Raw genomic sequence first — 26,046 nt, 5'->3', positions numbered from 1 at the left:
AGTGGTCTAAATTTATTTTTAAATATTTGACAAAGACATGAGATAGCAGTAATAAAATATTTAAACACGCTATCTTATCTTTCAAATCACTGCCCTCTCCCTCAAAAAAAGTGACCTACATTAAAAAAAAAACCTGCAAAACAGAAAGGAAAAAGTAAATGGAAAACAACAACCAAGGGCCAAAAAATAAGATGACAGAAGTTAAAGTAGACATAGTGATAAATGTGAATGACTTAATGTATTAAAATAAGAAGTCCTAGATCACATTAAAGTACAAAATTTAATAACTTGCTCATTATAGGACACAAATGTACAAGTGTGATGGTGGGCTAAAAGAAAGAGAATTAGAAAAACTTCAATAGTATAGACAAATATAATACAGGTGGCATTTATATTATTAAATTAGGCTATAAGGTAAAATTAGTGATAGCAACACTGTACCTTTCAGAGCTGAATGATGTAGCAATCTTTGTTAGTTGTACAAAATAGTGTTCTAAAATGTCTTCAGATACACAAAAATCCTTGAGAAGGCTGGCACTGGATATATATTGCATAAAATTTTACTATGAACAAAGTAAATTTTATAAATATACAAGGAATATAAAATTGTCCATATATATCTCCCTCTGGGACTCATTTGCCAAACTCCAATTCCAAGAGGACGTCCAAACATTCAGCTCTTGACTCTTCATGGCCCCGATTGGCTGGGCAGTCCAGGAGCAGACTAGAGACAGACCTTCTGCTTGGCCGATGCAGGACATTTGACTCCCCCTACAGTAGACATTCGGAAATGTGGTGGGTGTGTTAACAGTTTCTCACACCCAGGGGGAGGCAGGCCTGTGGCGAGAGACTCCAAAAAGCTGAGGGAGAGCTAGAAGGTATAAAAACCTCCTAATGTAAAAGGCAGTTTCTCTAAGGTCTTGAGGGCTCCTCACTTAATTATAAGGTGGTAATTGAAAGTTGGGTGCATTCATAAAGACTGAAGACCTGGGGAATTTGCACCTCTCACTGGAAACGCTGCATCCTTTGCTCTGTAAATGGATTGTGCCCTCATCTGAGTCTGTTAGCTTCTTTCCACTCATGATCTCACCATCACTTCTGTCACCTTGCGGGTGGCAAGTCAGGTCATAGATACTCTAGACAGTGAAGGACCTGGGCTAGAACAGATCTCCTGCAGCTCGCAACACATCATGTCTTTTCTCAACCTCAGAGGTTTCTTTTCCATTCACTGTTGATGCTGGGTGGTTTTCCAAAGATCAGGACAAGAAGTTGTGGAGGTGTTATTGAGGGTGAAGGGTATAACAATGGAAAAGTGACATATCTCTGTTCCCAAACGAAGCAGCTGAGAGAGATTGGGATATTTTGATTTTGAGGTGACTTGAGAGCACCAACATTCTCCTTGTCATGCAGGATCCAGGGAACATTCACAGAACCGTATTTTATCCCTCACTCTCATACTTGCCAGGTCCTGAAAAGACACATTTCACAAGAATATACTGTGTGCCATTCCTATTAGATCCTTGTTAGAAATTCAGATGCTGATCTCTTTTCAACTTTTTCTTCTTTTTTATTCTATTCTTGCATATATCTTTTCGACATACATACAGTGGACTTCTTGAATCCTTTTTCGTATTGCATTTGTGCCAAATGTTAAAATATTAACCAAAGAACCCCAAAACCAATACCAATGTTGATTATTGATTATTTATTATTCCAATCTGTTAAAATGTAAAGGTCAATGATTGTAACCCCATTGCTAATGGAATTAAGACATGATGATGTACTTCAGGTTGTTAGATGAGTTGCTTAATGAAAAATCTTCCCAAAGTCCTGAAGAACGTCTTCCTCCTAAGTCGGTGACAGCCTCATGGTGGTCTGGCCATGCTTCACCCCATTGTTGTCTTCACATGGCATTTCTTCTCTCTCCTTTCAGGTAGAAATTGAGAAGCTGGATTACCATCATTATCTGCCTCTGTTTTTTGATGGGCTCTGTGAAATGACATTTCCCTATGAGTTTTTTGCTCGGCAAGGAATCCACGACATGCTGGAACACGGGGGGAACAAGATTCTTCCTGTCATTCCACAGCTCATTATCCCGATAAAAAGTAAGTGAACAGGTGAAAAAGCATCATTCAGTTTAGAAGGTGCTGCTTTTTGACAACTCGCTAATTAAGCAATAAAACACAACAGACTGAGGCTATCCCCAGGTTTTGTGGGAATTTTATAGGATGACATACTGGGCCAGACATCCCAAATCTAGTCTATCCCGTTACTGATACCACACTGAAGTTTCACCATATAAATAAACTAAATTGCATGGGGTTTATAGTAATTTAAAATGCTTCCCAGTAATGGTGCGAGCATTAACGTTAATTTATACATGCACAAGTGTGTGTGTATTCCACACCATCACTAACTTATAAGTTCTTTTCAGATGACATCCCTAATTCCTAAATTACAGTGTAAACCCAATTATCTTTAGGATCTTTCAGGTAGTAGGATTCATAATTTAAAGAAAAAGGTCTGAAATGGGGAAAAATAATGTTGCCAAATGCTTGATTTTTTTTTTTTTTTTTTGGTCTGTCTTAGGTTACCTGAGGAAACTCTAGAATAACCATGTCATTGACTTTTGTTTCTTTTGTTAATAAAATGAAATGCTTTCTTCCTATGGCATGAATCTTTCTTCAGGCATGAATCTCTTTGGACTAGTCTGAAAGCAACCCCTTCCAAAGCGTTTCTGGGATTTTCATTTGCCAGTGAGACGGTCTACAATGACGCCCCAAGAAGCGTTTAGGGAGTCATTGGGTCCAGTCATCTGGGTGCAGCCTCCTCCTTTCAGTCCACAGCTGCTGCTGACCCTCATAACAGGGCCACCTTTTGGGGACAAGGCTCTAGGAGGGGATGGCAGCCTCCCTCAAGTTGGGAATGGCCAGGCCTAGGCCCTCGCCACCCACCATCACACCCCAGGCTCTGTCCATGCCAGAGTTGCCCATCGACGCTGTGCTGCTGGAAAGCAGAGGGGTGGCACTGAGCACCTCCTGGGCAGGGACATCCCATCCTTTCCCAGCTGCCCTAGGCCTTGGGTCTTCTTCCCCCACCGCAGGCTCTGCCTCACTCCCTCATCCAGGGTGAACCCCTTCCTGTGATGATTGACTGGACACCTGCTCAGTCTCCTGGGATGTGGGGGAACCTCACTCTCACTGTCTGGGAACTACCCTTGCCATGTGCTTTGACCAAAACAAGAACAAAACAGTTTAACATTGGGTCCTTTCCCACTGCCTGGATTATTTCATCTTATCTGTGGTGACCTTTTTATTGAAATGAATGAATGATTATTAGAATTCTAGATTTTTGGCCTTTCTGCTGTCACTGTTTATACTGAATCAACTCTGAAACTTGCTCTCATCTTTTTGAGATTTTTTTTTTGGTAAGAGATCTGTAACTGACCGCTCCAGATTTCCACCAAGACATAGAAGTAAAACCGATAAAAAGACAGGCTCCCTTCTGTGCAAAGTCACACGGGAAGAGAAATGACACCTTAGAGTGGCTTCCTCGCCCCTCATGCATCAGCTGAATGATGATCTTTGAAGTGCTTCAGGAAGGACATATAATGCTGAGTGGCAGGAATGTCCTTTCCGAATGTGATTTATTCTAACAGCTCACGATTTTTGAATATGTTAAATTCTAGCAGAAATGCTACATTTTCTAAAGAATGATGTACAAGTTTTATTGACAAATAAAAAGGCCCAGAACATTCTCCCCAGGAACCATCTTTAGAGGACACGATCCTTTTTCTCCTGCGCCCAGCAGAATAGCAACAACATCCAGAAGTCTGTTCTTGAAAAAAACCTGTTGTTGTTAGGCTCAGTGTCTTCTCGGGACTTTTTCACTTGTATCTCCATTGAAAACACCGAAGGGCAGAAAGAGAGTTTCTAAGTAATATTTTGATTATACTGTTTACAGTTAATACGTACCAAAGTAGAGCATTGCAGACCCAGGTGAATTGATTTTCAACTTTGATCTGTATTTCAAAGATATTTAAATGAGTTAAGAGAAGTGATGTGTTCTAAGGACAAAATTTACAGTACACACATACTAGAGGTAATTTGCTCACAAGTGAAAACATTATTAAGAACTCCGTAAACATGTTTTGTCAGGTAAAATTAACTACGAATTTGATAATTTAAGCTTCCAAAGGCAATGAGAGTTTATTTTGGTAGATATCATTGCTTTCCTTCCTGGGCTTCTGCTGTTACATACTGATCCTGAATCTAACTTGGTTTGCTTCTCAATCTACTTACATCACTAAAAGCCAAATTTTTCTCAGGAAGAAATACTGATTATGCAAGATCATGCACAGTCCCAGCACAGGGTGAAAAACATTACGTGCATCCCGTCAATCTTTCAGGTGAATTCTGGATTGAGGCTAATTGATCTGGAAGCAGGCTGATGTGCATAATTGGCATAACACAGCATGTGTAGCTGATTTTGCAAGCTGTACTATTAGTATAATTTTGAGTATCTCCAAGGGCAAAAATTAACCTTACCATCACCAGCCAGCAGTTTTTAAATAGTTTTCCTCAAATTCTAACTAATATCTGTACCAGTAAAGCAAAATACGTGCACTCCCCACAAGGATAAGAATGGGACTGAGGTGCCTCTCTAATTCTAGAGTCTGGGGTTGACATCAGCTAATTATAAGGCTGATCGTTCTGATAGGAAGAATGGACACATTCAGTGTCTCTAGGCTTTCTCAAATGAAAACAGGTTAGAAGGCACTTTCTTTCTCCTGTCTTTTGTTCAAGACCCCAAGTGAGGTCATTCAGTGATGACCAGAGGAGTGTGCATCTAATACCTCATTCTGTTTCTGCCACTCTGTGGTGGTTACGGTTGCTCCCTTTTCCTCCCACTTTTTGACTTCTACCTTCTTGGGTTATTCTGGGTCAGAAGCTTCAAAAAGTACTGATATAAAGGAGTCAGGGTTGACCATGGAGCACTGATTGCTGACAGCAACAGCGGAACTTTGTAGGGCAAGGATGAGATGAACCGTCTCAGCCAGCTGAACTATGGGATGTAGATTTCCATTTACTCCATCTGGTCACAAAAACGCACACGCATCGGAATCCATCAGAGCAATACCAGGAAGGAGCCTCTAGAAATTCTGCATTTTAAACTTAGAGATTCCAGTAATGACCAGGAGGACAAAGAGAAGCCAAGAGCAGCCCCAGGCACTGGGTTTGGGAATCTCTGTCTTCAGCAGCAGCAAGAGCAATTACCTTGAACGCCAGCACATGGGGCCATTCCTAAAAGGCTACACACAAGGAAGGAAGTATCTTGGACAATGAGAGGAAGAGAATACCTCAACAACATTTAGTTCAGGAGCCAGAAGAAATCCATAGGAACTGATTGGACATCCTCCAGATGCAGGAAGATATGCATCTAGGAGACAGAGGCCAAAACCCACAAGAGGGGGGCAAAGCTACACACAAAGAAATAAAGTAACTGGGGTTAAGAATGTTACCAACAGTAAATTCCAGACAATAGTGAGCATTGGAAGAGAACCACCTTGGGTACGTTTCATTCCATTCACATGAGTAGAAGACCTGATGTACGTAACTGCATGAACATTTGTTGGAAAAAAAAAAAAGAACTTCTAAGTTAAATGCCCACCTGTCTCACACAAGAAGTTACTGAGACTGTGCTCCAACTCTCAGGAGGGAAAGCCAAGTTAAGGACCCTGAAATAAGGATGTCCTAGTATGAAAAACAGTTGATATTAAAAGCCACTAAATCTAGAGTTAAGTTGAAAGAGTTGATGGAAAAGAGTTTCAAAACTGCATGAAGTCTCAAGTAATTATTTTGGAGTAATGTGTCTAAAAATCCAAGGAAATTGAGTATAAGCCTTCTAAATGATGGAAAAGATCAAAGTAGTTAAAACAGAGCCTACATATTAAAAGGACAAAAACTGGGCAGACAGTAAGGAGGTGCTAAGTGTCAAAAGCATAAAATAAGGTGAAAAACATGAAATCAAATATATTAGTTGTGAAAATCAACTTTCAATTTAGTTTGTGGAAAAAAACCTGAATATAAACTCTATATAAAACTAAATAGTACTTGAATAGTTTAAAAATAAATAATATATTAGGATGAATGAGAAAAAAGAAGGAAGGAATAGTTACTTTAATTGTAGAAAGGTAGAATTTAATGTAAAAAATTTCACAGGTAGAGAGGATCAATTTATCTCGATAAAAATGTTCTAGGTAAAAATGTAACCATATGAGCCTTGGTTCCTGAAAAAACCACAGCATCCTGTTTAAAACAACAAACAGCTACTTAAATTAGTGGGTGTTTTTGCCTGTGGAAGAAGAGTAACCCTCTTGGCCCTGAGACTGTTTGATGCTGGTCCTTTATCCACTGTCTGACCTTCAGCTCCTAGATCTACAATGTTTAACAATCCAAGTGGACACCCTGCCTCTAACACACCATGTCCCAAACTTCTGCGTGTGTATGAATCAACTGCAAGTGTGTCTGAATCACCTGGTGAAATGCAGGTCCCACACAGCAGCTGTGAGATGGGTCTGGGGACTGGATTTCTAAGAAGCCCCCAATTGATGCTGCTGCTGCTGCTGCTGCTACAGAGTCAAGGCAAAGCTGATCAGGGCCAAGATGACACTTGATACCCCAGATCCTCCCACAGGATGCTGGGAATGAGAACAAGGTAGGGAATGAGCTGATAGAAACAGATGAATGATCATCTTCTATCGTACATTTAGGGTAAGGTATCAAGAGATGTTGCTTCTTTCATGCTGTGAATAACTAGAAAAATATACCGTTAAGCTTTTAGGCCTTAAAAGTAACCATTAGTTGGTTAAAATAGATGGTTATCATATGAAGTAGTAGGGAAAGAAAAATGAAAAATTAAGTTAAAGCAATAACTTAAAAAAAAGCCAAGGTAGAATGTAAATATATATATTAAAAAAACAATAAGATGGCAAAAAGAAACCCAAATAATTTGTTATGATTACAGATAAATGGGAGAAATGATCACAAGAAAAAAGTCTTGGTTTGGGAACTTCTTTGAGAAGTTTTTCCTACTGTCTGATTGTTCCCAACCATATGGTTTTGTTGGAGACTGCCAGTTACCAAGTAATGATCAAAATTTAGTTCTCACAATAAAAGCAAAAATAAACAAGTGGGACTATATCAAACTAAAAAGCTTCTGCACAGCAAAGGAGACCATAAACAAAATGGAAAAAGTAACCTACTGAATGGGAGAAAATATTTGCAAATCATGTATCTGATAAGGGGTTAATATCCAAAATATATAAAGAACTCCTACAACTCAATAACAAAAAACAGATCCAATTTAAAAAATGAACAGAGGATTTGAATAGATATTTTCCAAAGAAAACATACAGATGGCCTATTACCCCGCCAAGAAAAATGAGGAAATCTTACCGTTTTTGACAACATGGATGGACCTCAAGGGCTTTATGCTAAGTGGAAGTAAGTCAGGGAAAAACAAACATCATATAATCTCATATATGGAATCTTAAGAAATTAAAACAAAACAAAGCAAAAAAGTTCATAGATAACAGAGAATAGATTGGTGGTTGCCAGAGGTTAGGTGTTGAGAGTGGGAGAAATGGGCGAAGGTCAAAAGGTACACGCCTTCAGTTATAAAATAAACATATAAAATAATAATTATATATATATAAATATATAAAAATATTAAGTCATGGGGATGTAATGTACATCATATTGACTATCATTAATAATACCGTGTTGATATTTAAAATCTGCTAAGAGAGTAGATATTAAAAGCACTCATCAAAAGAAAAACATTTTTTTGTAACTATACGTGGTGACAGATGTTAACTAGGCTTATGGTAGTAATCATTTTACAATTTATCCTAATCACCAAATCATTTCATTGTATGCCTGAAGCCAATATAATGTTGTATGTCACTTACAACTCAATTTTTAAAAATTTAGCTCTCTTTCACAAACTTATCTTCGTTCCCCCTCCATCCTTACAATAGTTATATCACAATTTTGATCAGATTAATAATCTGTTGTTAAACTATTGTGATCACATCAGTCCTACTCACTGCAAGTCACACACCTACTATGATTACATTTCTTTTCTTAGACAACTTGTTTTGCTTAGTATTGATAATTGTCTCTCATTTAGTTTGCTTAATTTGTGCATGCTTACTTTTTTTTTTTTTCAAAAAGATTAAGATCTAGCAAACAAATGTTATTTTTCAAATGTTCAGAGCATCGGGTAACCCATCAATTTTCTTTCTTTTTCTGGAGACTTGGGTCCTTCCACTCTCATCTTTCTCCGTTGTGGCCCCAGTGACCCAACACTATTGATATTCCTCTCTCAGATTTACTATCTTTTTTCCTTAGCTGTTTGTCTTGTTTTCTTTATCATTTTTATAGTGCACATTTTCCAGTAGTTTCCTGTAAGTACAAGAGAAGTTTAGTTTTAATCCTTGCTTGTCTGGGAATCCTTCCATCACACTCGATTATTAGTTTGACTATGTGGAAAATAATGTTCATTTGGAATTTTGAGGTCTTGTCTCCATTGTCTCCCAAGTTCTTACCTTGCTTTAAACACCTTGATGTTATAGGAGTTTTCAGCCATTTGCCTGTGGCGTGTTTCTCCCAATCTCTGACAGCTTTCTGGATATTCTCCTTATTTCTGGTGATGTGAAATTTCATGTCAATATGCTTTGATGTGGCTGTGTGTTCCTTCATTGTACTGGGAAATGTCAGTTGAGAGAAATAGGTCTTTCAATACCAGAAACCATGCATGTATTCTTCCTGCAATAATGTTCTCCCTCTATTTTATTTCTCTGTAATTCCTTTATATATATACACACACACACTCATATATATATGAGTGTGTGTGTGTGTATATATATATAATTTATATGTGTTTGTATATATACACATATATAACATACACATTTATATACATATAAATACACATATATAATTTATATACATATAAATTATATGTAATTATTATATATAAATATATATGATGTATAAATTATATATATAAAATTATCTTGTGGGTTGATTCTCTAATTTCTTTATCTTTTTGCTCCAATTTCCTGATTCTGCTTAGTTCTATTTTCTGGGAAATTTCCTTAACATCATCTTCCAAAACTTTCATTGAATATTTTGTTAGGTACCGTAATTTACTTTTATTCTGATTATTGCTTCTTAATATTGTTTTGTTCTCCTCTTTATGAATCCATTATGTTCATTCTCCTATCTGTCTCCAAATGTTTATTATAGATTTGCAGGGTCTGGTATTTGGTTAGCGGTTTTTTGCTTCTTACCTTATTACATTCTTTATTCATTCTGCAACAATAAACTTTCTCTTTACTAGCTATTAAGACTCTTAATCCTACATACAGATCAACAGTACAGATCAACTGGCTAAGAGCATAAACTGTGGAATCAGACCAGCCAGCTTCAAATCTGACTGTACCATTTAGGAGCCATTGGACCTAGGGCAAGTTGCTTTACTCCATGTGACACTGTTGCTTGATCTATAAAATGGGGATAATATTATTATTATTAATATTATATGACATTCCAACTCATTTTATGAAGCTAGCATAGCCTTGATAGAAATAAGTTCATCATAAGACATTACAAGAAGGAATCTTCCAGGATAATCCCATCCAGGAACATCAATGAAAAATTTCTAAACAAAATTGCTAGAGAACCAAATCCATCAATATATAAAAATTATAGCATCTCGTGGCAAAGTTGGTTTTATTACAGGAACATTAGAGTGGCTTACCATTAGAAAAATCAATTAATGCAATTTACATTAGTATGTTAAAGGGTAAAAACTACATGATCATTTCAAATGATGGCAAAATGCATTTGATAAAATCTAATACCTATTTGTGTTTTTTTTTTAAGATTTTATTTATTTGAGAGAGAGAGATAGGGAGAGCCCATGTGGAGAGTAAAAAGGAGAAGCAGACTCCCCTGCTAAACAAGGAGCCCAACATGGGACCCAATCCCAGGACCCTGGGATCAAGACTTGAGCTGAACACAGATACTTAACCAACTGAGTTACCCACCCCCCCAATATGTGCTTTTAAACAAACTAAGAATAGAAGAAAATTCTCCTTAATATGATAAAGGGAATTTTATCAATCAGAACAGTCTAGGTTATGTTGAAATAACAACCAGTCTCCAAAATCAAAAGCTTAGGACATAAAACTATAAGTGACTTAGAATGAAGGTCTGCTTCTTCCATGGGCTAAGTGCTTATTGCAGGTTGGCAGGGGGGCTTGTTCACAGCAGTCGCTTAGGGGCCCAGCCTGACAGATGTCACTGCTGACAGGACCAGAAGAAACAAGAGTCCCCAAGGATCTCTTTCTGGGGATGAAGTGCTCCATCCTGGAAGTAACATATTTCATTTCTATTCATTACTCATTGGCCAGATCTAGTCCAGGGTCCATCTAACCTCATCAAGCCAGCAAGTACAATCATACCATGGACATTATGAATAAGATATTTTAAAGTCTCTGGGTTCTGTTATATTCTTTTGAAGAGTATTTATTCTGACAGTTGAACAGTTCAACACAAACTTCAAACTTTGTCTCCCTGTGGTGGACAGCAACCAGAGTTCTTCCATCTCCCAGATTTGGCTCATCATCTGGGACTGCTGAGATCTCTTCCATGTGTATAACCCTTAGGGGTTATCTAAAACTGGGTTTTCATGCATGTTTTTTAGTTTACCTGCTCTTTGGGTCTCTTTCTTCCAGGATTACCACTCCTCCCAACCCCCACCCACTACTTTTCTACTTGCTGTGCCATTCCAAAAGTCTCATCTTTGACATCTCAAGCCAGTATTCCTGCTACTATTTTGTTGCCCATGGCAAAACACCCTAGCTCTTAGGGGCACAAAGCTTTCAACTCACAAATCTTAACTGATACACTTCCCTTTCAAGGACATACTCCCCTCTGCTTTCAGCTTATTTTAAATTCTCTGGTATGACCTTCAAGGATTCCTTTCAAGAAATCCTTTCAGTCTGGCTGCAGATTGTCTTTGACCTTATCTCTTATTACAGTTGACCCTTAAACAATGCAGAGTTTAGAGACACCAGCCCCCTGCATAGTTGAAAATCCGGGTATACCTTTGACTCCCTTAAAATTTAACTATCATCAGTTTACTGTTGACTGGAAGACTTATTAGTAGCATAAACACTCAATTACCATGTATTCTTTATGCTATAAGGATTATATACTATAGTCTTTTAATAAAGTAAGCTAGGGAAAAAATGTTAAGAAAATTATAAGGAAAAGAAAATATATTTATAGTGCTATATTGTATTTATTGAAAAAATCTGCATATAAGTGGACCCTTGCTGTTAGTGTTGTTCAAAGGTCAACTGTATTTCCCTTTGTATGCTCTGTTAGCTATAGCCAAACTAAATGTGCTATAAAATTTCTTTTCTGGTTCTGTACCTTTGCTTTCTTTTAAGAATGCCCACTCTCACATCCCCCAGGGCCTCAGTGGTAAGGGACCTTCAAAGCTCAGCTCCAATAGGAATTGTTCCTTGAAGCCTCTTCTGTTTCTTCTCTCCCTGCTTACCCTAAACTCCAGCCCTCTCCCTACCCCACTTTTCCTCTCCCACAGAATTTTATATCTTCCTTTGTTGTGTCACTTAGAACATAATGTTAGTAAGTAATATATTCCCAACATCATCTAATGGACTTGCTAGTACATCGTCAATTCATCAAAATACTTAAAAAATTAATTTGATTGGATGCATAACTGCCATCCATAAGAAAATTTATATAGATGTCATAATCAAGTATAAAGTGGCCATTTGGGGTTGCCACTATAACGTATATCATACAAAAACTGTTTTGTAAGAATCCCTGACATGAAACAGCAAATAAAGAGAATAATGACATAATGCTTTCCATTTACTAGAGAAGTTATGTGAGTGGTGAAAGTAATTTTTCATTTATTCATCTTACGTTCTCTCATGTGATTCTTTCTGTTTGTAAGCAGAAACATGTATTTGTGAGATGGTTTACTAGGAGGCAAGTTGACTCCAGCTGCTAAAGAATTACAGAAATACCACCGATCTACAAATAGACAGCACATAAGACAGTGGCCTCATTAGGAGAGCTCTAATGAGTTGAGGTACCCCAGCTATAAAGGATAAACATGCAGACACAATTAAAGGAACTTACTATTTAAGTAGCAATAACATTTTAAAAAGCAAGATATTCTTGTTAAAGAATACTCAATGGAAAAAATATACCAAGTAAAGATAAAACATGAGAATCCACATCACAATATAAAAAATTGTTCTGAGAATTCTGTTTAATTAGAAAGGAGCAGGTACAACTGAAATGCATTACTCTTTGTGATCTGATAACTTTACTTAAATACCTTGAAATTATCCAGGCAAATTATTTTTAAAGTGATAATTATAACTATAAAAGAGTAATGATGTTTAACAAAAAATAAAATACCTAGTTCTGAAAATATGGGAAAGAGATGTATTAGGATTATTTTGATTACTAAATCCAAAAAAACCCAAAAAACAAAAAACAAACAAACAAAAAAGATTCAAATTGTCAGTCAGGTTTGCTTGATGATTCCTATAAATGAACAATCCAGAGATGGGTCTCATTTCAAGCATGGTTTAATCTGGTGGCTCAACACTGTCACTCTCTGTTTTGTTTTATGCAAGATGTCTTAAAGCTGGCTCCCTTCTTGGCCTCTGAATGTTCCAAGTAGGTCCAGGGACTACATGCTTGCTTACTTACTTACATATACCTGTAAGAAGGAAAAAGTGTCATTGTCCCTGAATTTATCATACCACGTGCCAGTCTTGAACTCGGACTACATGCTTGCTTACTTATTTAAGCATACCTGTAAGAAGGAAAAAGTGTCATTGTCCCTGAATTTATTATACCACATGCCAGTGGTATAATAAATTGTGGTCGGGGTGATGGAACACACTGGCCAGTTTAACCTAGGTCATGCAATCATAGTACAGGTTAAGGGAAAGGAGAAGTTAGCTTCCCTAAATAACATGAATTCTGTCGGAGACATTTACTGAGCACCAAATATCTAACAGCTCCCCAGCATTTCTATTATGCAGTTCTGTGGAAGCATGGGACTAACTTTGCCAAAGGGCCGTGAATGGGAAGAGGTGTGTGTTCCCTCCAAACTAAGCTTTTCAGAGCCAATGCACTGTCCTCCTACTCTCTCTTCTCCCCACCCTGTGTTAACCTGAATTGGATGTCTACCATGAATGTGAAATGGTCCTTTTCTGAGTGAAGCCAATGAGACATTAGGGTTAGTCTATTATTGTAGCAAACCTAGGCTATACTGACCAATCCAGATTCCCAAATGAGAACCCATAGCAATCAAGAGGAATGAAATCTGGAATCTTATAACTTAAAATATAATGAGGACGTCCCCTCCATCTTGTGATCTTTCAGTAGCTGATGCTAAAGACCACCTCTCTCTGTCCTTTTGGAGGGTTAATGGGGCCACTGGAAAGGGACCTGGCCTTTGCTTCTACCGTACACTCCACCACTTTGTGCAAATAGTCCAACCCCTTGAGCTCAAGAGATGAGTCTGCATCTCCAGAATAATGAAGTCAATCATATCTCAGAGAGTTGTGATCGTTATGTGATCACATATGTGGAAATGCCCAGGCCAGGTGAGAAGCAGGCTCTTAACAACTGGTGAGTGCTGTGTTGAATATGAGAAGTTATAGTCAGGTGGGGTTACAAATTCCAGCTGTCTGATGATTGCTGTTCTTCTTTCTTTCCTCTCTACCCATTTCTCTCACACTATCTGTTAACCTTACTGCCCTTATTTCTCCATTTAAAAAATCCTGCCATGAAACTAGTGTTGCTCTACAAGAATTCCTGTCCAGAAATAATGTATTAAGTAGATGCAAGGATGATAGCCAGGGGTCAGCCAGCCCCAGAAATATTTGGATAGTTAGCTGGTCACTTACCAGAAAAAGGATTCCTTCTGGGCCTAGGATGTGGGGTAGAAATCAGGCCCAGCCCTTTCTAAACAGGGAAAATGAGTCCAAGAGATGCAAAACGAAGATGAGTGCTACCAGAGCTAATGGGAATGGGACATATGACTGTCTGTGCCAAAAACACAGTTGAATAAAACTGGTAAAGACCTAAAAATAGCAAATTACATTCTCAAACCAAATTCACTGTGTATTGGCTGTCCATTTACCTTTCTCAAATAAGCAAAGGTCATCAATTTTCCAGTACAGTGTGATGGTTAAGAGCAGAGTCTCTAAAGTCAGACTATTTGGTCAAAATCCTAACTCTACCACTTACCAGCTCTCAGACAAGTGAACCACTTTGAGGCTCAGTTTATAAAATTAGCAGAAGAATGGCACCCAACCTATAGGTTATTTCAGTGATTAAATGAGCTAATACATTCCAAGCCCTTAGCAGAGCACACAGTGTAAGTGTCATAAATGTTATCATCACCATCATCACCATTCTCTGTCTTGATTAGGGCAACAGTTTTTAGTCACCAATGCTAAAACTTCATCTGGCAATCTTAATCCTTCCCCACAAGGGCTGAGTTCTAGTCAGGGAATAGTGCTACTACAGAGTGTTGCTTACTTTCTCAGAAGATGCCAGAAAACTGAGCTCCATCACCATGACTCATTCCTTAAGAGCAAGCTGCTTCAGCTCAGGACCTAGCAGTTGTGTAGCCTGGTTGCCCAGAGTCCACGATAAGGTCTGTGTTTGCTCTGCAGCTCTGAACATTTCTCCTGAACGTGTTCCAAGTCTGGCTCCATTTCCACCAAGATTGGGTGAGACGTTGGGGGAAAGTAGGGTCTAACCACCCTAAGCATGGGCCTTGAGCTCATGCAAACCAGACCCTAGCCTGCCGTTAACTAGCTGTGTGGTTTTGGCAAGTGAATTATTTCATTTCTCCCAGGGGATTATAAAACCTCTTGCCCAGAGATGAAGTAAGGATTAACCAACCACATGAGTAGAATGTTTAGCACAGTGCCAAGTCAAAGTGGTAATAATAGCAAATTATCATTTTTACCTTCTTGGTGTTCCTTCATGGTCATATCTCTATAGACTTCCTAGCTTTGGGTCATTGAAAAATTAATAGATTTGGATTCTATAATTCTCATCACAGTTACAATACAAATGTTAGATGGAAAATTGACTAGATCAAGTAGAGACCTCAGTGGTATTGTAGAAGGACCGAATCATCAGGGCATATCTCTTGGATTCAATTGTTCACACAGGGGGAAAAAAAGGGTAACTCTTCAGCCATTTCTGTGCCTTGCCTACAAGGGAGGTCTTGCCAGATGCCTTGCTGATAGAGTCTGTCTATGATCTCCTTTATGAGTCAACTTATCAGAATCCATGAAGTAAGTGTGGCCCGACATTCTAGAGAACTCACCCTGGCTGGTAATAATCACCGCTATTTTCTTGGGAGTTCTCAGATAACTTGCTTAAATAATCCATTCCAGAATTGTACCAGATACTGATGCCAAACCTAGTAGTGAGCAGTTCTTCAAACTCCTGCTTTGGGGTGGACGTGGAGCTCCTTCCTGGAAATGGATCTACTAATCTACTAATCTACTAACCTACTAACCTTCTGTTCAGTGCCCCAACTTCCTGGTTTTTTGAAAAGCCTGTATACGTTGTGGCCCTGTTTATAGTCTACTACATCCACTGTCTCAAAGCTGGGGCATTTAGAAAGCTTTCCTCCACCAGAGGAAGAAATGTAACTGCAATTCTTAGATGTAGTGCCTGCTTGTCACAGCAGATTGCGATTTGGTCTTATTCTGGGAATGAGGTCAGGGATGGCCAGCTCCTTGCTTTGGTCATCAGCCCATCTGCGGCCCACTTCTTTGGGCTGAACTAAGCCAGCAGGCAGTCTAGGGACTGGGGAGCAAGGTGCGAAGAGACAAACCCTGACAGTTTCCTGACAAAGCAGAGTTTGAGTAACTTTACGCTTCGTTACTCTCAGAGACGCTTGTGATGGGTGAAAGTGTGCAAAGGCCCAAACTGGGTTGCAAAAAGAGCGAGGAGTGTGTGGGATTACATTGTTACTCAGGTTCCTTTATGTCTACAAAGTTGTGAGTGTGACATCCTTCATGCCAGGGACTCTATTGTTGAGAACATTTTGGTAATGAATATTTCCACTTATTAAAAAAATTATTATGTATCTGTCTTTAAAACCAAGTACATAAGGGAAAGAAAAGCCAAACACTTACCAAATGCTAAGTTGTGTTCTATGGTTCTAAAGTCAGAATACATTCTTGTCAATTGAGAAAGTGTAAAAATTAACTACTTCTCATAACAAGCTTTGATAGAAAATCAGCATTTTTTTATAAAGACAGTTCCTTTCTGTATGGGATGAGAGAAAAATGGATGCTTTTATTTTAACATAACGCTTACTGGAAAACAATGAACTAAAGACAAAATTGTAGCCTTTATCAGAGGTTTCCTGGATGCCCGTAATAGCTGAGCTAAGTCTCTGATGCTTTAATTGCCCAAGAATATGAGAACTCGGCCATATCACATTTATTTAGCAGCTGAATTCTGCTTGGGAAGAGAAAAATTTCTACAATTTTAAAACCTACATTTAGTTTGAAAACACATTGTGACTTCATTATACTATGTAAATTAATGAATTACATGATTAACACCCCTTGACCAGTAAAATGTATGTCCATTTCAATCCAATTTAACTAATATATTAGGCCAAACATCTTAAGTATTTATAAAATATTTTAACTTTTAAAAAATACCTAAGATACATCGTGAAGACATCTATAATAGGCAAATTCTTAGAGACAGCAAGTAGATGAGAGGTTACCAGGGGCTGTTTTGGGTCATGAAAAAGTTCTGGAAATAGATAGTGGTGATGGTTGCACAGCATTGTGAATGTAATTCATGTCATGAAATTGCACACTTGCAAATGGTCAAATGAAATATTATACAATAAGATAAAAATAATCATCTAAGATATCAAAATAAATAAGAATGATTCAGAAACTAAAATACCCACTCTCAGCATTGTTATACTGTATTTTCTGTATTATACTGAATTTAGAAATTCTGGCCTCTGACATATGACCTAAAATAAGTACTAGAAAGTTAAGATCAATTTAACAATGTTTGTGATAATATAATTATTTATAGAAACCTACTTAATTCTCTCAAAAACAATAGAGCCAGTAAGAGAATTAAGTAAGTTCGCCAGTGAATAAATATATAAAATAATATGTTTTTATGTATACGTTATCAAGAATTTTTAGAATGCTTATTGGGATAAAATGGCTTTAGACAAGTAGTATCAGAGTATAAAATTCCTTTGAGTAAACCTAACAAATTATGCAGAATCTAAATGAAAAATAATAGCTTTCCTGAGGAGCTTAAAGATGACAAGGAAAATTGAAGAGATACAGGTTCCTAAGGGAAAGATTCCATAGTAAAGATGTAAATTTCCCCCCAAACAGTCTCTAAATGTATTGAAATTTTTATCAGTCTCAAGCATATATTTTAAGCTGTCCAAATTATTTTAAAGTTTGTCTCAAGATATAAGTGGTTAAGAATAATCAAGAAAATAGTGAGAAAGCATAAAGAGAGAGTTCTATATTCCACAAAGTAAAGTCATGATCATGAAGAATAATATTTTTAGGTAAATACGCTGAATATTTTTTAAGCAGTATAAAGAAGTATGCCTTCTTATTGGAATAAAATCCTATATGTGTGTATGTATGCCTACAGAAAAGATAGTCTCTGCTGTAGCAGCTTAGTATATAAATTTTTGTTTACATTCTATTCTACAAAAGGAGATCATAGCTTTAGAACCCACCTTTTTCCTCACCTGTATCTTCTAAACATTTTTCTACTTAAAAAAATATATTTTTCTATTAAGTGACTTTGGTAGCTTTGGAATTTTCCATTACATAGGTACACCTGGTTTTACTTAATCCATTGTTTTTGGAACATTTAGATTGTTTCTAATTATAAATAATATTATCGATCACAACCTTCCCTATCACTCTTTCTGCACAGGTGCATACTTCTTTAGACTAAATGCCTAGAAGTAAAATTGCTGGGTCAAATACTCTACACATACAGTGGTGTCCCCACCCAGCGCCCCCACACTTTCATCCATGGTTTTGCTTCCCATGGTTCCATCTCCCATGGTCAACTGCAATTCAGAAGCAGATGATCCTCCTCCAGGCATATGTCAGAAGGTCAGTAGAAGCCTAATGTTATGTCACAATTCCTACACCAGTCCTCGCACTTTATCTCATCACATAGGCATTTTGTTCTCTCTCATCACAACAAGAAGGCTGAGTGTAGCACAGTAAGATGTTTCGAGGAGAGACCACATGCACATAACTTTTATTACACTATATTGTTATAATTGCTCTATCAGTTGTAATTGCTAATTTCTTATTACAATAACTTATTAAATAACTTATTACAATAACTTATAAATTAAACTTTATGATAAGAATGTATGTATAGAAAAAAAAACAAGGCATATGTTGGGGTTTGGTACTGATATAAGAATTTACTGGTCTTGGAACATATCCCCCATGGATAAGGAGGGGACTACTATATTGCTATAGAAAGATTGTGATGGTTTATAATATGGTATCTGTGAGAGTGCCTCTCTTCCCAAACCTGTGTCCACACTGAGTATTAAATTTTCAAAAACTTTTTGTTAAATGACATTCAAAGTTATAAAGTAGTGTTATTTTGATTACTAATAAAGCTGAACATTCTGGAATGTTAATTATTTGTTTTATTAATTTGTGCATTATATATTCCTATTCCTTGTCCATTTTTAATTAGCAAATTCAATCTTTTATTGGTATGTGATAGCTATTTGTTTATCAAGGATATTAACATTTATAGTATATCTCAAAAATATTTTTTAGACTTTATTGTTTGCTTTTGTATTTTGTTTGGTGTTTCCAGTTTTAAAAGAAGAAGTAGAAATATTTCCATTTTCCTGATTCCCAAGTAGTGAATCATATCTGGTAGTAGAAAATGTTCACACTTTGCAAAGATTATAGCAATAATGGGTTTTGTGCTTGAGAAAAATCATACATATAACTTATGACCATCAAAGATGAATAAGTTTTACCACTTTGACTTTAAATTATTTTTTCCTTATTCTTCAGCAATTTCTATATACCTGGAAGCTCTATCTTGTTGATTATACTTGAAAGAAGTAAGCAGCACAATAGAAATCCAATTTTTCTGAAGAAATGTTCCACTGGCTGATCTATAATGTCAGTAGATATCTCATGTTAGACCCTTCTCAAAATCTTAAATCTTGAGTTCAAAGTCCTCACTTACGTCTTGACAATAGCTTTCAGGCCCATCAAGACAATAATAAACACATTCCTGCTCTTTTAAGCTACAGAATCATATTCTTTATATCTGTTAACATACTTTTTCAAAGGAAAAGAACTTTGTTTCAAAAAAAAAAAAACCTCCCTTTTTTAGTTAATTCCTTTGGGATGGTAAGAACGAAAAGACTTCCACCCTAATGGTATATCTTAATTCCTCAAGAATGAGGAAGAAAAAGAGAGGAACTGAAGTGGAAAGGGACAATATAAAAAATCCCTCTTGGATGAAGTTAAGGGGCTTTCAGAGTGCATAGCCTGGCTTTATTTCACAGTGACCGGAGAGGTTTTCGAGCTATTCCCTGGTCATTTAGGAGGACTCAGAGTTCCATTTCCGATGCCATTAAGAAGAATGGTTCACACATTTTACTTGTCAGTCATTGTCAATCCCATAGCATTTATCACAAACATGTTAATTCAATCAAGGTTGCAGTGAAATGAAGTAATTATTTCCTGATGGCTGTTATTACCATCCATGGTGAGAGAGATTATTAGTTTATTTCCAAGTAAACATCATCTTTACAGACAGGCATAAACCTAATCAACAAAAGTTTGATGTCATTATTACTCATAGATATAAAAAATTTACCTCTAAATCAATATATTCTATATGGCATACTCTAACATTGGTAGTAAATGAGCATGATCTAGGCTGTTTTATTGCAAACTTTGGTATGCATATTCTGAAAGAAGAAAACTGAAAAGCCAGTATTCTTTAGCCACTTTGGCTATGAAAATCTTTCCTGCCATTGTCACGTGGGCTCCACACAATGATACAACTATTTAGAAGACTGTTTCTGTGCTATCTGGAGTTTCGTTCCCGCATTGCTAAGTAGAACTTTCTCCCCATGAGCTGGAGTCAACGTTGTAGAAGGAAGACTCTTATCTAAGAGGAGACGGCCTCCAGCGTGCTGTTCCCTCTCCTCGAATAGTCTTCATCTAAGGAACAGCTGCTCATCCCTTGAGTCTGTCCTGTGTCTGGGAGCCTTCTTTACTCTCTCTGCTGGGCTGGGTGACCCTTTTGGTTTGCTCTTTAACTACCCTATCAGTCTTATGAATATTCATCAGACTTGTAGTATTTGTTCTCTATCTTCTTCCGGACTATATGATGAGCCCCAAGGGGATGAGCGCCATATCTGTCTTCTTCACTCTCCTACTCCAGTTCCTCAAAGAGTGACTGGCACATACACATTCTCAACAAATATTTGATGAGTGAGGATTAAGTAAATGAATACATGTAAAGTGCTTTGCTTCATTTCTGGAATATGAGGGTACTCCACATACATGGGTACTCGTGCATCAGCTATCACAGAGCTCTGTGTAGTTCTGAGCCCTAAACATGTTTAGCTTCATTGGTAGAGTTTTTGAAAGAGTGTCTCTGCCCATAATCCTCACAGCAACATTTCTGCGGGCTCCCAAGTTCTCTTTTGTTAAGCTGAGCTGGGTCAGGAGGCGGGGCCAGTACCTGGTCACCTGAAAAAATAAAACGAATTTTAGACTGGATCAAACCAGGAAAAGAGCCCCCTCTATGGTCTGTGAGATGCTACATCTGCCCTTCGTCCTTCCCACCTTCCCATGGTATTCTGACACTTGGCTTTGGGATGACTTATTACTACAACTCTTCGGCTAACTTACAGCCTTCCATTTCTAATTGTTTTCAGAGTCTGGTCTGGCCTGCAGTGTGTCTAAATGCTGTGGTAATGAGCCATCGTACAACTGAGTCCCATAGTTGTATTCAGATTGGTTCCCTGAGGTAAAGCGGAGCCATCACCACTCATCACGTTTGTGTTTATAGACGGTCCTCAACTTAAAATGGTCTCATGTAGGATCTTTCAACTGTAAGATGGTGTGAAAGCCATATGTATTCAATAGGAACTGAACTTTGAATTTTGAATTTTGATCTCTTTCTGGGCTAGCAATATGTGGTAGAATATTCTCTCATGATGCTGGGGGGGGCAACGAGCTGCAATTTCCAGTCAGCCATGCAGGGATAAACAACTGAGACGCTCACGATTCTATACCCGTACAACCATTCTGGTTTTCACTTTCAGTGGAGTATGCAATAAATACACGAGATATTCAATAATTTTGACCAGAGCCTGGGAATCTGGTCGAATCATTACTATTAAGGGGAATGTAGGAAAAATATAAAGTTTATGGAGGAAACTTATCTTTGGAACACACTGAATTTGAGGTGCTGGAAGATCCTGGCTATTGAAAATGTGAGCTAGAGTTCAAGAATAATGTCAGGATGGCATCACATATATTGACCATGGTGTCATCCCTTTTGGTGGCCTGGCTCCCTTTGTCTTTCCATAAATGACACATAGTTTAATCCCAGCCAGTCTTTTCTTTAGAAGATGGAACATCTTACAAATAAGAGCCTTTGACTTTCTCTTAGAATAGTCTGGGGCATCACGGTTTGTCACCACTTCTGACGTTCTATGATAGATGCTTTCTATAGCCCTTCTATTTAAATGTTGGAACTTTTAGTCATTTTAGAAGGTAAATAATACATTCCCATGATTGGGGAAACTGAGACCACATAGGGGAGTGAGCCAGTTCTTACAGCGAATTACCAGAGTCCTGGTCCCTAGTCCTCTGCTTCCCCTGCTGGAACAAATGGTGCCTTTCAGACCCAGCAAGCAAGGGGACAGCCGGATAACTTCCCGCTTCCCACCCTGCCTCCGCAGTGTAGCTTGTTCTGTGCGTTCAGACTTATTCTTTAAAACCACTTTGGGTATCTTGCTGTTCATTCCTTCTAAAGTCCTGAGCTTTAAAAATGTTGCTTTTCTTTCCTGCTTTCTTGAGAGGCTAAATACAGTCACTTTATGTTCACTTCTACCAGGAACTTTGTTGTTTGTTACAGCCGCTGTTTCTACACACACACACCACACCCAGTTCTCCCTTCCCAAATAAATGTTTGTTTCTTGGTAATGGTTTTAAGGATCACATAGGTTGTTAACTGGAAAGGATTGTTGCACAGAAATTTGTCTTTATGTCGGCCTTCATGGGCTCCTCTCACCCCAGTGACGCTAACGGATCTTGTCCATCACCAGCCTCTTCTGTGAAGGATGATGAGAAGCTTTCTTAGGGTTGGTGAGGGAATGGGCATACGCTGGAAGAACAAATAATGCACAAACAAGGTCTTGCTTATAACATTAAACGCTAGAGTGCATCATTCAAAACTATTATAATAAAGGTTCATCCAAAAATAAAAAATAAAAAAAATAAAGGTTCATCCAACTAACTGAGTACAGTTCAATTAAATGGCCTACAAGTTGGCTTTGCCTTACCATTGTAGAAATTAATGCTTTTTATTTTCGGTTTGTTTCTTGTTCTACCTTGAAGATGCCTTGAACCTTCGAAACCGACAGGTTATCTGCGTCACCCTTAAAGTCCTCCAGCATCTGGTTGTGTCAGCTGAGATGGTGGGTGAAGCTTTGGTGCCCTATTACCGGCAAATCCTCCCCATCCTGAACATCTTTAAGAATATGAATGGTGAGTGATCCCAGGAATCAAATGTCTTTTAAGCCCTAAGAAAAGGGAGTGGTTTGAAGTAGAGTTAATTCGCAATACATTTAGGATTTATTATTGCTTATAAACCAAGATCCATTTGGAGATCTAAATAGTGTAACTCCCACCCTTCCCTGCTACTCCTCAGAGAAACAGTAAAATTAACAATTTCATTTATTACTCCTCACACGTACAGCTTACTTCCTCAGTACAGAAGCGTTGAAGCAGTTCTGTAATCTCCCAGTAATTAAATTGTAAAGTTTTTGTTAACAGTCTTTTGAATACATTAGTAGGTTTTGAGTTTGTCCTTTCTCTTGGTAGTAATTCTACCTTTAGAGACTGCTAAAATTTTATTAACTGGTTAAAGAAGAATTTTTAAGGAGAAAAATAGATAGTTTGTAGCTATTTAGTTGATGGTGAGTGCTGATTGTAAATATATATATGTGCTGATGCATGTATTTGTTTTAATTATTCTATAAGCTCTGGAAGTACTAGTGAGCTCAGCTGAATCTGCTTTACCCTAACAAAGGTACTAGCAAGTTGTGGTGGTCTCTGGCAGGCAATGGATGTATATTTGCTTATTGGGAGTGTCATTTTCCTTTTATTCCTCTTGAAAAGGTGTGATTCTAATTTTCTTTTATGTTGCTAACTTTGAATTTCCATACTTCTCATACACACAGCGTAAGTCAACATTTGAAGTTAATTCCTGACAGTCATGTAAATAAGTTATCAGTTCAGTGGGACACTGCATGAATTTTGTGTGTGTGTGACACGATCTGCTCATTTACATACAAGAAAAAAAATCAAACAAAAAACCCGAGTGTTCTGCCACATACAACTCCTTTGTTTGGAATCACTATTTTTTAATTCAGAAATTGCTATTAAAAGTCTGGTTAATTAGGCAGACTGTTCAGAAAATCATGGAATCCTCAAAAAGTCTTTAGCTTCTTTCAACAGCAGGACCTAGTTATATACTTAATATTAAATGTATTTAGTAAAAAGGACTTCACCTGGAGTTATGGAAGCTTAGGAATGCTCATGATAGAGTGAGTTAATATCCATCCAAAATACTTGAATGGCAGGAGACCTAATGTGGACATTGAGACAAGTTTCAGGAAACCCCAAACTGGGCGTTATTAAGTGAATCTCCTATGATCTAATAAGCTGACAGATTTAGTAACAGCATTTCTACTTTATGGAAAATACTTGTTCAAGAATTCTTGTATGCAGACTTCCTATTTTTACTGTATAGCAGCATCAAATATCCATGGGGCTATAGAATGACTCTATGTGTGCACATTGTTCAAATATGGCTCATTAAAGAAGCCCTCAGTTCGCTCATTCTGTCTAGACTCCAGTTAACTGGAGAGAGACAGAGATGGCAGAGAGGAAGATGACAGAAATAGATGACAGAGGGAGTTACTTTAAAAATGGAAGAATTAAGGAGCAGCCACCCCCAGAAAGTCTCAGTTGTAGCTAACATTTTCCAAGTGTGTGATTAGCAAGGGTCTCCTCAATAATCCTCGTGGAAAGTAAATGTACCATTGCCATGTCTGTCTTTTCACCGTAAAAGCTGTCTTTCTGGAATTCTTACATATAAACCTGTGCTTCTGTGCTTGACCATCATGAACCATGAGCTCTCGCACACGTCCCCCCTCCCTCCCTTGAGTACGAGCAGTGGCTCCTACCACCCTGGGCTCATGCTTTCAGTGTCCCACGGTAGAATCTCCAGCTTAAATCTAAGCAATTTTGTATTATACAAAAGAAGAAAAACAGTGATGTTCAAAAGACAATTAGAATCTCCCTCATCTTCAAGGAAACCTGCAAAGAAGAGTCAGTTTAGCCACCACAGAGAGATAAATCACTGGATCGTTCAACAAAAGCAATTGGTTTCTACAACTTTCTCATACTTTTGATTTAATTCTTTAACTCACAGATGTTCACATGCTTAACAAAAGAAGTAATTGGCTCTAGGACTATATCCCTATTTAGATTTTATCAATGTGGGAATTTATAGTTTATACCCTAGTCTTAATTGGTCCCAAACAAGGTTAATTATTTTGGAACATTTCAAAATGCATGCACGAGGAATTCTACATTCAGCTATTTTTCTGCTTAATATCTTTCTGACATTTGAGGGGGAAAAATATTAGCTTCAGCTTTATTTTCTACTTCTCTTAGAAACCTGTCAGTACAATGCCAGAATGCAGTAAGCTGGATATCCAGAGGGTCATATTACAAAATTGGAGCATTCTAGCTATAAAACGTAAAACTATTCTTCAAAGTGGCTATGTTGCCATAGGTCCAGTTCTACCAAAAGAAGCATATAACACAGGATTTCCAATTATAATAGTACTTTTACTATAGAAATAACTTTAGCAGCAGCTTAATAAATCCTATTTTATAATTATAGATATTTATATTCACAGACCATATATACTTATTTATCTGAGCACATGTCTTTAGAATAGTCATATTTATAAAGAAAATTATATTAGAAATTTATAGCATATAACATTCGAAAAAATTCATCCTTAATTTCAGCATATTTAAAAGAATTCCACACATTTCTATGTTTTCCCTGCTTAACTTTCACATAAGTCAAGGTCCTGTTAAATTCAGATTAAAACATTTCTTTTAATTCCCACCACAAAATATTTGTTTAGAATGAGACGAGAGATAAATGCCGGAAAGAAAGAATGAATGAGAGACTAGTCCTTCAAATGTAATGACCTTGTCCTCTGTCAGTGTTCCCTCCAAGTGCAAGCTTTAGCTTCATTCCACAGCCTGCTCCTTTTCTGCAATTTCTGTCCAATTTTAATGTCAAATGGACTTTGTGGGAAATGAGCAGTGGGGCTGAAGAGATAAGGACTGGACAAACAGTGAAGCAGGCACAGACTCCAAGGCGCCCTGGACTTTGAGTCTTCTCGGGGGACCAAAGGGAGCCAAAGAGGGGCAGGCGGGAGCAGGAAGTGTGTAGCAGCACTGATCGATGGCCCAATCTACACTTCTATAGGTATTCAAACTTACAGCAAGCCCCACAAGAGGATTCCTGTCCTGGGAGTTAAGAG

General features: G+C 37.7%; 1 protein-coding gene across 1 annotated transcript in view; it reads left to right on the top strand.

Annotated features, from left to right (window-relative positions):
- PACRG (parkin coregulated) overlaps positions 1-26,046 on the top strand; it is a gene marked incomplete at both ends in the record, with an annotated part of 515,268 nt that overhangs the window by 296,071 nt on the left and 193,151 nt on the right. The window contains 2 exons of the mRNA XM_080805667.1: positions 1,934-2,105; positions 22,811-22,960. Coding sequence (XP_080661793.1) covers positions 1,934-2,105; positions 22,811-22,960 — 322 coding nt within the window. The remainder of the gene's footprint in view (positions 1-1,933; positions 2,106-22,810; positions 22,961-26,046) is intronic.

The sequence above is a fragment of the Martes martes genome (genome assembly GCF_963455335.1).
Source record: "Martes martes genome assembly, chromosome: 6".
In the NCBI taxonomy this organism is placed as follows: domain Eukaryota; kingdom Metazoa; phylum Chordata; class Mammalia; order Carnivora; family Mustelidae; genus Martes; species Martes martes.
This window is presented reverse-complemented; position numbering and strand designations above follow the sequence as displayed.